General features: G+C 38.3%; 1 protein-coding gene across 4 annotated transcripts in view; it reads right to left on the bottom strand.

The window, feature by feature from the left end:
• Window positions 1-1,297: 1,297 nt before the first annotated feature.
• Window positions 1,298-13,672, bottom strand: part of CARF (calcium responsive transcription factor) — a 41,648-nt gene continuing 29,273 nt past the window's right edge. For all 4 annotated transcript variants that reach the window (XM_052791247.1, XM_052791245.1, XM_052791248.1 and 1 more), the window contains 6 exons: window positions 12,713-13,079; window positions 9,680-10,374; window positions 5,331-5,374; window positions 3,791-3,954; window positions 3,316-3,369; window positions 1,298-2,218 (listed from right to left, as the gene is read on the bottom strand). In XM_052791247.1, coding sequence (XP_052647207.1) covers window positions 10,256-10,374; window positions 12,713-13,079 — 486 coding nt within the window. In that variant the 3' untranslated portion in view covers window positions 1,298-2,218; window positions 3,316-3,369; window positions 3,791-3,954; window positions 5,331-5,374; window positions 9,680-10,255. The remainder of the gene's footprint in view (window positions 2,219-3,315; window positions 3,370-3,790; window positions 3,955-5,330; window positions 5,375-9,679; window positions 10,375-12,712; window positions 13,080-13,672) is intronic.

Raw genomic sequence — 13,672 nt, 5'->3', positions numbered from 1 at the left:
AGATGCCAAATTCACTTTGCCTGATTCAAGTTCACAAATTTATGGAGTATATCAGTGCAAAAGATTTTTTGGTAGCTAGGGAACGTGGATAATCATGTATTCTTCCAGAGCAGCTGGTGGCTAAGCAAGCATGGCTGTCCCCAAGAGTTGCAAAATGGGGAATTCCTTTCCCTTTCACAGAACTTCAAGAGAAAAGAGAATTGTTACATGCATTTTTTCCTATGGCCTTGACATAGCCAGGAAAGCTTATTGAATAGATTATACAATAAGCAAACAGTAAGACAATAATCAAAAGTGAGTGATGTAACTGGAAGAAATTACTTGATGAAGTTATGACAGTGCAGTTGTTTCTGAAGATCATCTAATTTATTATCAAATTATTCTTTATCTACCACAAATAGCTTTGTGTCCTCCATACAGACAACTAACTATTCACCATGTTCCTTTTAACAGAGAATCTTCCTCTCATAGAGAGATGTGAAGAGAGGGGAAGAAATTAAAGATTAATTTAGCTAATGCTAGGAAGATATCCATCAATTTTGTATTCCAAACAGTGCCCCTATTAGAAACCATTAAGTGTGTCATGTCACCTAGTAGACACCCTTGGTGGTCTAGACACCCTTGGTTGCCAGTGCCAGATATTTTTGGTAGGTGGTATAAGAACCCACATACAAAACTTATCTTCTAAAGAAAGTTCCCTTCTCATTCAGGAAAATAATCTCTGAAAAGCACAGGGATGTAAATCTCATACCCAAACTCTGCTTATTTCTTTTCCCGAGATTAACACTGCTTTCACCAAAGATGCCACTCACGCCAAACTTTGCCCCCTTCTGAAGCACAGCTAGATATAATGCCATGAAGATGCTGCATCCTTAACATCTCTAAGAACGCCACTACCAAGGTAGATAAAGTAGAATCTACTGCTGGAGCATCTTTTCCTCCAAATGATTCTCCCATGCTCAAACCTGTAAAAATATGGCTGGTATCCTTCTCCAGCAGAAATGTAATGGATTAGACCTGTTCCTGAGTAGGCCCTGCAGCTGAGATTTACTCTAGTGAAAAGGTGAATAAGCAGAACTTGAAAGGCCTAACCAGACCACATCCAAAAATGCAACTCCTGATTCAGACAAGGTGCACTCCTTTCTACACACAGAATGACTTCTTAAAAATTAAAATTTGATCCATTTTGTGTCCTACTTAAAAAATTAAAGGCAATAATGGCTTGCAGTGATCAAAGAGAAATCAGTAAGTACTTTCCACTGTGACTTGAGTCCAGATATAAAATCCAAGTACTTGATTTGATGTGAGGAAAATTACTTTAATTTATTGCCAATTAAAATAGATTAAAATACTGAGAAACAAATACAAATTAAAACAGCACCTTCCCCTCATGCTCCCCTCATTCCCCAGGCTCAACTTCACACTTTCAGCCCCCAACTCCTCTACCTCCCTCCCACTCAAAGCAGTGCAGGGCAAAGGGGAATGGGGGGTTGCAGTCAGTCTGTAACAGCTCCTTTCTATCACTCCACCCTCCTCACACTTTTCCCCTGCTCCACCATGGGTGCTCTCCACAGGCTGCAGTCCTTCAGCATCAGCCTGCTCCTTTGTGGGCTCTCCACAGCCTGTAGTCCTTCAGCATAAGCCTGCTCCTGCATGGCTCCTCTCTGTGGACTGCAGTTCCTTCAGGAAATCTCCACCTGCTCCGGCATGAGGTCCTCCGTGGGCTGCAGGGAAATACCTGCTGCAGCACCTGAAGCAATTCCTCCCTCTCCTTCTTCTCCAACCTTGATGTTCAGAAGACTGTTTCTCTCACTTTCTTCTTCACTCCTCTCTGCTGGGCAGCATTTTGCCCTTTCTTAAATACACTTTCACAGAGGTGCCACCAGCTTCACTGATGACCTCAGCTGTGTCCTGCAGTGCGGCCACTGCAGGACACATCTTTAAATTAACTTTAAAATTACCATTTAAAGTGAACCACTTCAGCCAGAAGAAACTGCAATCTTGAGCTGTAACTTTGAGAGCTTTCTATCTCCTGCAAGCAGCTTTTTACAAACTTCACTTCCTCTTCTGTTCTCCATTCTGGTCTCTTGCTGATTATCTGGAGTACTCTCAGAGGTAAGTGATCCTGAGAAAACATCCAACACATAGTGAACTAAGAGCTAAAAGCAGAAGTCAAGGAGGAAACACCTGCACACTTCAGCAAACTGAGGAGTGTCATCTGTAAGAAACATAAATAATTAATTTCTACTTCTCTCTCCCATTTAATTTTAGCTTTAAAAGAAACATCTGTGAGAAAAAGTTAAATTTATGTCTATAAGAACAGTGACCTGACAAAGCACAACTGAATTTTTAGCATGGTCCTTCAGGAATTAAACACTGTACCCTTAGATCTAGGATAGAAGATATTCTTTAGGCTGAATTTGTGGCTAAATTAGCAAAACCACTGTTAAGCTGGGGGGGCGGAAATTGAGATTTGTTTTCTTCCCACTGCTGACCAGTGTTTCTCTCAAGATGTTTAAGAAAAGGTACTGTGTGAGGAGGATAGTATGTGAAGAGCAAGAATGCCTACTTTTACTATTATGTTCTTCAGTTGCTTATTCCTTCTACCAGCTTCCATTCCTAACACAGCTTAAATTACAGCATGCTTGAGGGTGACTGTTCTAGGTGCGCCCAATTCACTCAGACTATGTACACTGACCATCAAGTTTTCATACAGGAAGACCTTTGTCTTCCCTTAAGCTGGAGAGCAGAATTCCATGAGATAAATATGAGCAGCTCTGCATCAGGTAGAAACACAAACGCAGCTCTTCTTGGGAGCTGGAAGAAACTGAAGGTTTTTCTTCTGTTCAACAAGTGCTGCAGAAGACATGGGCACAGCCTCAGAATTTCTCCCTAGGTCAGTTAGAACTCAGATTAAGACCAAATTCACAGCTGAAGGCTCTGTCAGTTCTTGAGACTTGACCATTTGACACCATTGGTTTCACTAAACCAATGCAAATTCCAAGCACAAAGAAAATTTGTCATATCTAGATTTGATGTGACACAGATGTTTATAAACAAACTATGGTTTACAGATATTGTTATTGACATGCCGTCAAGTGACCAGGTCAGATTATGCAAATGAAAAGGAAGTGCCCTCATCTGATGGGAGAGGTGGTAAGTAAGGATTCTGGTGTCATCCCTGTTTCCCACCCCACTCCTTCCCCTGTGCAAGTTTGGTTCTATAAGTGCTGTTCTTTTTTTGTGGAAGACCCTGAACACAGTGATTTGCAGCACAGATGGAAGATCACCTACAGAGGAACAAAAGTGCCAAACCTTTGAGGCTCTGAACATGGTGGTTTTGAAGGACAGTTTGGAATGCTTCCTGTTCTGGATAAAAAGAAAAAAAATAATTGGAAAAGGCTTTGGATATTTTAGGTTATCACAGGGTTAGAAGATACACTAGTATTTCCTCATAAGAAATTTCTGCAGAAATCAACATTATCTACTATAAGTTAAAGCTTACTCTGTAAAAAGCATATATCTGAAAGGACTTCAAACAAAAGCTCTCCACTGTTTTCTTTATAAAACAAGCTTTCATTTGCTTTAAGAAAATGTACATAGACAATACAAAGATCAGGAGGCACCACTGGCCTACAGTTTCAGTATGACATGCAATGCATGGATAAGTATCCATTAACATTTTGGTATATACTCATAAAAACATTGAGATCTATCTAAACACTAGGCATCTTGTCAAGCAGATTAGAGAGACACAGTAATTCTAATACTTCGGAAAAGGAAGATTTACTTTTATTCTCTATTGAAAAATCCTCTTCCTTCCACCAAAGAATGTGGGCTTTATAGAAGTCATGTCATCAACCTTTAATCTCCTCCATTCTGTTCCTGCAGGTCCTCCCATAAGATCTTACACACTTTCTTCGTGATCTTCTCCCTTGCAGGCTCGTACAATCTCTTGAGTGGGCAAGCAGAAAGAACAGCTATGTCAGAACACAAAGACAAATCACCACTGTTTCCCAAGGGGTGCATTCAGGACTAGCACAGAGAACGTTAGTCTGGAATGAGGACACTGGGACTGAACTCCTCCCTCTCCCACTGATCTGCCAACACACACATCTCTGTTTCTGGCTGTCCTGCTGCCATTTGACTGCCATACCTAATTACATTTTAAACAGTATCTAGAGACAAAGACCATTCTACAAAGAACAGAAGCAAGTCTCTCATCTTTCCTGGAGCCACTGAACTATCAACATTTAACCAAAGGATAGAGCTAAAATTTTAACAGTATTTTAGTTGTAGCTTATGCTGTATTAACACTGCCCCACTGTAGAAATCCAAGTACATTAGAAAAATGACCTAACAGCAGATCCAACAGTATGTAGGTTTTCGCTCTCTAGTTCCTTCATACTGAGGACCCAGAAATTAACTCTTATGAAATCATTGTACTAGAAACAGATATTCATCCTCCTATGAGCCTTATCAATCTCTATTAGAAAAAAGATCAGGAAGAGCAAGAAATTTAATTTGCTTAGAACAGCATGCTCTTGTTTAAACAGGCAGACTGTCATTAGCAGAAGCCCAGTACATGCCAAATGACCAACTGAGCTGCACTGCAGAGAGCTAAGGATGGTAATAAAAACATGCATTCCAATTATCCACATTAAAAGATCTGATTATATGTGCCCTAAAATATCTGCATCATTTAACCACAGTTAATTGTAATTAAAACTGTATTAAAGAACTACATGCAAACAACTATATTCATGTCTCCATTTTCTTTTTTCCTTTTTTTCCCCCCCCCCAAGATACATATAATCCCTTATGCATATATGACTTAAAACTATCAAGCATCCAAAGTTAACTTTTTCCATAGAGGTTATCATATGCAAGCCTTTTGTGAGTTTTCTTCTATCTAGTGCGGGCTAACAGATTACTGTTGACACAATTACTCTCACAGCATTCAATGCTCCTAACTTTCCATCCAGGGAAGACTCCTTAGGACAAGGACACTCAGTATTTGTCCTCAGAAATCATTCCATGCTTTTCAAATCACCTCTGTACTAGAACAGGATGGGACCCTAGATGACAAACACTACTAATACTTTCTATGATACAGCAGTACTATTTATGATCACTCCTTTGAACACTCTCCAGAAAACACATCAAATCACTTCAGAAAATAAACATGTCATTTGTGACATGCATTAGGAATGGAATGAGATACTAAGATGTAACAGCTTACATTGAAAGAAAACCCCAAACCAACCCACATACACGTCTTCCATGTGACTAGATTTTTGCCTTCCCCTTCTTCTCCCCCCAAATCATACCTTAGTTGACGCTTGTTGGATAGACCTGCTGGATAGCTTCTGATCTAAAAAAAAATCAACACAGCCTGTTTTACACAATGTTTTTTCATTCATTAATAAGGTGCACTGCTACTGGGAGAAGATAATCATTACTGATGGGATAGGTGCTGAAGTTTATTCCTATGAAAGGTTTGTTCAGAAGGGAAGGGCAGATCAAGGAGAATTTTCTCATCAGAGATCCACAAAGATCAGTAACTTTTCACAGCACCACCCTCAACTATATCATACTTTCTATCCCTAATGGAACAGATTCTTCCTGCCTAACCTTCTGAAAACGTATCTGTTTAAATAGGCATAAGGGAGCAAATTGTAAGTTTGCCGACAGACAAGTCAACAGCCAGCTACTATCCACTGCCAAAACCAGGAACTCAAGCAGTATGAAAGGCAATAGGCCAGTTTCTCAATATAAAGTCCTAACAGGTGGCAGAAATTATCTTCTCCTTGTTTTCTCACATCTTTTTGGTTGCTGTGAATATAACAAATGTCTTGTGAAATGTGGCTGCCTGATATTCATCCAGGTGAGGATAAGCCCCAAAGCAAGCAAGGAAAAAACTGAATGAAATTAAAAGGAACATAGGGACTTAGGATCCTGGGGAGACAGGAAGAAAAACTGACAGGAACAAATCTCACCAGTGTTTACTTGTGCAGTGAACTCACCAGCTACTTCAACAGTGTAACAGTGTAACATTGAGAACTGGTGGGCCTGAGAGCATGGGACTTGGGTGGAACTCCTAATGAGCGTGAAGGAAGAGAGACTTGGGTGGATACGGAGCGTGCTTGAGGTAGGCAGAGCTGCATCCAGAGGGATGAGGAGAGCAGCAAGTTAATTCAGTTGGGAAGAAAAGGTGTATTTTCCTTGGTAACATGTAAAGGAAAAGAGTCTATGCTCCTGGGTTGAAGGTCCAAGAGGAGTTGCTTCTTCATATTAGAAAATAAGAACGGGTGTCTCAGACTACAGGAGGTCATTTAGCTGCCTCTGGTACTCACCAAAACTCAAGCAGCTCTGTTGGGTTTGAGGGCAGGACAGGTTTCCCTTTTCTTCCATACCTTTAAATTCCTACCATGAACTCACCCTATCCACTACTAGCATAGATTCAGGAGCTGCACTGAGCCTTTGCAATGGGCTCGTAATCCTTTTCCAAGGCCCTGGAGCCCCTCCAGCACAGCCCCCTGAGCCCTCCCTGCAGGTCCCTTGCTTTTCACACATCTTCAGGACCTTCTTCCACCTGGTCTCGCTGGACCTGTGCTACTTGTTCTCCTTCATCCCCAGAAACCACTGCCCTCATGTAGCTCTTCTACCTCTCCCCATGAGCCCCCATAACCACAACATAGACCAATACTTTAAAAGTAGTTTACATTTGAATAGGAATATTATACATTAAGTTACTATATAAATATATATATACACATACATATACAGACATTTGCCTCTGAATTTTGTACAAACTGCAACAATCTTCATACCATACAACCAAGTCTTGATTTTTGAACAGCGCGAAAAGGACTCATTAACACTGCTGGTTTCCATCCAAGAGACTGCCAGCCTTGAACAAGCGCTATGGATGTGTGCTCTTTTATGTCCTCTCTACATTTTAGCAAAAAATTATTTTTGCATGCACATATGTACGCACAGCCCTTCTTGTCAAGCCAACCAATGACTGTTACAGGTAACCAACAATAAGGTTAAATTGGAGAATAATTTGTTCATTTACAGTACTGTGGAATCTCAGGATTTCTAGGTTTGCAAAATAAATGCTTGAACACAACAACCACAAGAAAACAAAGTAAACATCAGAAAAACATCTACAATTCCAACACAAAGTAATAACCAACTACTTTGTACCAAGCTATATAGCCTTCTCTGAAAAATCACCCTTGAGTATTCTATGCAAACAAATTTAAGTGCATTGAAAGTGGTATTGTCTACTTGTGATTTTTTCATATACATAATAGAGTCTTTTCTGTGGACATTAGTGAACTAAGGTGTTAAGCTGAATATAGAGAGTGGATATGGGTGATGAGTTTGTGTTCCTCCATTAGCAACATGCACAAAACAAATGTAAACATACTCTTTAAAGAGGAAAGGTTACACTAAATTAAAAACAACACAGTAGTAAACTGGAATATGTATTTGGAAGACAAAAGAACTGAAATTCTGTGAAAATGAAGGAAATTGAAAACAAAACCGCAAGTATTGGCTGAAGAAGCATTTCAAATAAAATTTTTTGATTAACAGAATTGCAACTCGCATCCCCAGCTTTTAAAAACAACTAATTCTTTACTGTTTCTTTAAATTTCTCCCAACTTTTTCTTCTATTGTTTTCAGGGTAGATTATAAAATTCATTTCACAGCCTGCAATTCAAGATGGACTGAAAGAGTATTTCCTCCAGCTGTGAGCACTAAACTAAAAATAGAAGTACGGTCAGAAGTATTCTTCAGCACAGGATGAGACTGTAGCTCATGGTGGGAAGAACAGTGACTGTTAAAGAACAGATCTGTTAATGAGGGAACTAAGCAAGAACTGATGGAAATGTAACTTCTCTTTCCTTAAGCTTTTACTGCAACCACAAATGTATCATCTGCTTTGAAGAGAACTAAAACTGAAATAACCTCTTGCTGCTAATCTTTAGCTGTAATTTACGCTTTTGAGAATAAGCATTTTCAAAAATGAGGAACAATTCTCAAAAAATAAGTAATATTGAGAAAGGCGATATACTTTGGAATGCATTAGTTTAAGAAAAACCAAAGGTGATGGAATCACTGAATACAGCAGCGTGGAAGGAGGTACCCATTCTGGTATATAGTTACTGAGTTGGAAAAGAAAAGGTGACTGCTGCCTGCGCGCTCCGGAACTACAACTGCAGCAGAGAACATCCATTTTGGACATATTTTCACAATTAACAACAACAACAACAAAAAAACCAAAAGGGTGAACCTTGCAGGATTTTACCTACCCAGAAATGAGTAAGGCATACCACAAAACAAGTCAGTGTAGAAACTAAGTATGAGACTCCAAAGAACTGGAGATTCTCCATGCACTTGCATGATAAAATACTGACTCTTATTTAATAAGAGCATGATCCTGTTGGAAAATTCTAATTTAAGCTAACCCATAAACATTAGCTTTAAATGAACAGCATTAACAGTGCTAGTTAACCTCATAGAAGTTAATATATTTTAAGGTAAGACTAAGATACAGCACCTACCTAACAGATGCTGCACATAAAGGTATTAGGAACCCAAGTTCAATGTGAGACTTTTGAAAGTTTTAAACACTCAAAAGAAAATTTAAAATTAATTTTAAATGGCCACTATTTAGATGATGTTTGTGAATGCCTTGAATGTATGTTAACAAATTTAACAATTTAAAAATGTTAATCTTTATGTTCATGTAGTATTCCTAACACTTTCTCCTCTGCATAAATGAGCCAATCTTTTTCTGTTGTTTTTTTAAGTCTGAAAAAGAGAAAGTCCTCAGATTGCATTCTTGTACAGCATGCAGAAAAATATACCTAATTTTATGATGAAGTTCTCAACCACTTAGTAGGAACTAATAACAGAACTACTGATATTGATGTATACAAAATACTCTGAATGTTGCTCTAAGAATTCAACATCTGAAGCAAACAATGTTATTGTTTAACTTGATATCTATGTTGGCATCAATTTCATTTAATTTACTGCTTTAAACAGATTCCCAGTTATCTGTAGGTGTATTTTTTTCTTAAAGAAACATGTCTGTCAGATTATGCAACTCAGTGCTTGTCACTTATTATGGCTTTGGCTTAAATATTGCTAAAAGATATTTACCATATTCCGTTTTTTAAAGATTCCTAGTAATTATTTGAAGTAATACAGACCACTTCCGTCCTAGGAGCTGCCACCATTGAAAAAGAGGAGTTTGTTTTCTGAATATTATATGGACAGCACACTTGCACATACTGCTTGGATTTGTATTACTTGCTTTGTTTTCTTGGGCCTCTCTTTGTTAGTGATGCATCCATAAGCCCTACATCATGAGCAGCAGCAGGTTATATCATATTTATCTGAGCTGATAGCGTAAGTGCATAAAGCAAAAGGTAGAAAAACTGAAAAGGCAGCATCAATCATTTTCCGTGAGACAAGCCTCCTGCATTTAGTTGTTATGACCAACTGCTAATACAGTACCACTGCAAAGGGTGTATGCAGCAATGAACCTCATTATAAAGCCAGAACATAAGTTTAAAGATGTCAAAGTTGAAAACATTCACCATTACAATTCACACACTTTTCCTCATCATACAATCTTACGTTCACCTGCCAACCTCACCTTTCTCCTCTCCTTGATCTTCACACCATTAACATTATGATCAGGTCAAAGTTGCACTTTCTTAAGCATCCACATCCTTCATCACTTTGAAATTTAGCATCTTGGACCTTCGTTTTGTCACAAAACCATTGCTGTATTGATACACTTTGCTGTTGGATTCTGTGGTCTTGGAGCTGGCAGATTCTATGGTCTCTGTAGTGCCGTAACAGTTGAGGGTTTCAAGAAGAAAAGCAAACCCAGCACGTGATCCACATTTTAAAGCTAAGGAATTAAACTGTGGAAGACCTTCAGAAATGTTGACCAAAATGGGCCATTTGGATAGCATCCAAATTACTCAAAACTTGAAACAGAAGAGAAAGGTGGTGTTCCACAGGGCAACTGAATGACCTGGAATTGGCAGCGAGCCACATCAGTCATAAATCAAAACAGCTGGCCATCAGAACTAGTGTAAAATATGCCTAATCTGAATGTCATAATACAACTTAAAAAGAATGGCATTACTTTGAGAGCACCCGCCTTCCCTTCCAAGATGTTTAGAGTTCTCCGATTTGAAAAATCCTTCTAGGCTTCACAGATTTAAATAGGTGAGGAACTATGGCAGTCTCGGATTTTATCTGGCTCCGTAGACAATGCTTTTTCTCTTGGCTCTTGTTTAACTTGGCTCACACAGGTAACACTCTCTGTATTTTCTTCAGCTTAAAAAGAAAACAAAAATCAAACATTGAAGTTCACACTACACTGATAACGCTTCAGCCCCAATAACTGTATGCATTTAAAAGAAAAAATATTTCAGGAACTCAAGCTAATAGGTAAAGCATTTGTGAAGTTAACTGCTGTTTAGTTTGACAGCCAGTTATGTCATCTACTGTGCTATAAGGCATTGCAAGTCGATATGAATTCACAGCAGTAAGGGGCCCCTCAAGTAAGAGTATTTAAAACATCTTCTAAAAAAAAAAAATGTTTGGAGATACAAAATTACTCTCACAGAAGATGTCTTCCTCTTTCCCATGGAAAAATAAAGCTACCGTCTTTTTTTTTTTTTTTCTTTTCCAGGGAAAAGGAGGAACGGAGGTGCTGCTGCTGCAAAAATTAAAGCATGTTGATTTAGAGAATGACTTACACTTCAGGCACTTTTACTTCTCAATGACTGCATATATATTTTCAGCAGGAAATAGCTTATTCTTAAGTTAGCACTTGGATAAGAGAAAATGCAGAACGTACAGGATAATTTTAACCAAGCGCATATGTGCATAAGTATATGCACACACAGAGGAGAAAAAAACATCTTGAAATACACACGGACTGAACTGCTATGTTCAAGTATATGGCGCTTCCTCCAAATAAGCTCTGTAACATTATTCCCTCTTCAGTCTAGACTGTTTTTTGTCCTCCTCCAGACAAAGAACTTGCCTCTGAAAAAAAAAAAACCATCTGTGCATTTTATAGGCAACTCCTCCACATAACTTAGGCATGGCACCAATATTCTCACAATTTCCAAATTCAGGCTGATGATGATAGACTGAGACCTTGACCAGAAAAAAAACCAAAAAGGAAATCCCAAAGGAACAGTGAGTTTAGTCCTTGCAGTTACAGAATTTTATATTTGACTACATTTCTTTTTGTGTAAACTAATAGTACTTCTTTAAAAATTCACTTACAACACTCATCACTTACAAAAATTTTTGAGAGGCATCAACATCTAGATTGAACAAATGGGTTAAACAACTGAATGGACGAGGTAAATTTGATAACTTCTCTGAAATTCTTTTACCCTGAATGAAAACAGAATTTCTCAGAAGATTAGTCAAATTCAATTATAAAAGGGAAAACAACCAGTTACACAAACATTTGAGTACAGCAGGCAGAAAATCCCTTAAATTTGACCATACTGCCACAGTAAAATATCCCAATATTACTTTAACACTTATTAATTTCAGTATATTTCCTCATGTACCCTTTATTTCCTTTTTACTTCTTCATGTAGTCTTATATTTCCATTTTCAGAATATTACAGAATTTAGTACAAATTAAATTTTGCTGACCTGCAAAAGTCATCAGGACATATGGAGATAATTATCGCTATGGCATTACAAAGGTGTAGGCTATGATCTAGCACATCTTTACCTACATGTTCCTGCAAAACTACTCCAGAGTCATCTTTTTAGAAGTCATAGATGACAAGAAAAGATAATATAGAAATAATAAAGCATTGCACAGCTAACATTTCAGACTCTCTGAAAAGTCAAAAGATTATGTTGCAATGATCTATATATGCTCCATATCTAATAAGTGTTCTTCACCAAGAATTAGAAATCATTCTTTGAGAATGCAAGCTTTCATTCTTAGTCAGGTTCCATGGCTGAGAATTCAAAGACTGTATCTATATTTGATAACAATGGTTTTAAGGAGCCTTCTATTTTGATAGAAAGTTATTTATTTATAATGTTTACTGTGTATTTTTTTAAAAGTATTTTCAAATAGAAGTTTGAAATTCCAAGCGATTATGTACAACTCCAACTGATCACTGCTAAAGCATATTGATGACTACAGGATCCTAGTAAAAGTTTATTAAAAAATTCAAAACTCTGCTGGGATGGTGCAAAGAAAGAAGTCACCAAAAACCCCACATTTCTTTCCAAAGAGCTCTAACTAGATTCAGTGTTGGTTATTTTCTATTCTTATTTTTCCTTTAAAAAAATTATTTTGAAGATCATAATTTTAGCTAAATATTGGGATTTTTGGCAAAAATATTGTTTTCATCAAATAAGTTGGTAATTGGTCAAAGAAAGTGATAAGCAGTTTAACTAAGAAGTCATCTTTTTACAGCAAAAACTAAAGGGGTTTGTTTGGTTTGGTTTGGTTTTTTTTACACTCAGCATGTTTTCACAGTATAAACTAATTAGAATCAGCTGAAAGAAGTCTACACTGGAGTTCCCCATTATCAACACATTTCTCTCCTTTCTTAAAGACACACAAAAACCAAATCCACCATATTTTCTTTATTTACATATTATTGGGAAGACTGCAACTTACTAAGTGCTGGATGGCTGTCCACAATCTGTACTGGAATAGTGTGTACATCTCCCAGGAGAATCTGATGAACTCCTCCTTCTAGGCTTCTGGAGTCATCTACCCCTCCAACTGCTACCAACTGGCCCATGGTGACCAAACTCTGATCACAGCCAGGCAGAGTCCCAAAAGCAGAGGCAGCAGTACTATGCTGTGTTAGGCCAGCACCTGCTTGCAGACTGTGTCCCTGACTGAGTACTAGAGAATGGCTGGTTATTGCACTCCCTATGGAATCCAGGAGACTTGCAGGGCTGGGAGGGGAATGGTTATTTACAGCTATCAGGGCTGTTGATCCATTTGTGGAGGTAAAAGTTGACTGCAGCTGTAATCCCTGTGAAAGAGAAGGCAGAAGAACTAACATACTAGTATTTACAGCAGGAGGAATTTGCATTTAATGGCATGTATTTTGGAATGCTCGAACGGGATAGCTTCTGACTTCCTATACATCATGTCTTTTGAACAGTCAATCCCCGCAACCCTAGGCTAAAGTTGTATTAGAAAACAATTAGGACAATGGTATCCAGCAGCATCTAGAAGACTACTTATGACCATAAAGCTCTAATTTTGGATTGATATTCAGTTTCAAATCATTCCCTGATACTGGCCATTTCCACAAGAGGTGGGCACTAAAAGCTAAGTACACTGCTTTGAAAAAAAAAGGGAGTGAGGTGGAGCCAGGCTGTCTTGAGAAAGAGAGGGAAACAGCAAGTGAAACAGCACCTTACTGCAGACTGTATTTCTAGGGAAGAGATCATGCATTTCATTGGGGTTCAGGAAGTATGAAGGTAGCTTTTCAAATAAGTAGTTAGGGAAGAAGGCTAAAAGAACCAGCTTTGAAGGAAGGTGAACTTTAGAAGAAGCTCTTTTAGCATGACATTCTTATCCCCACTCTTCAGCCTTTCAACCTGGAAATTTACAGATCTG

The sequence above is a fragment of the Harpia harpyja genome, chromosome 7 (assembly GCF_026419915.1).
Source record: "Harpia harpyja isolate bHarHar1 chromosome 7, bHarHar1 primary haplotype, whole genome shotgun sequence".
NCBI lineage: Eukaryota > Metazoa > Chordata > Aves > Accipitriformes > Accipitridae > Harpia > Harpia harpyja.
Note: the sequence above shows the minus strand (reverse complement) of the source record. Positions and strands in the feature narration are given on the sequence as shown.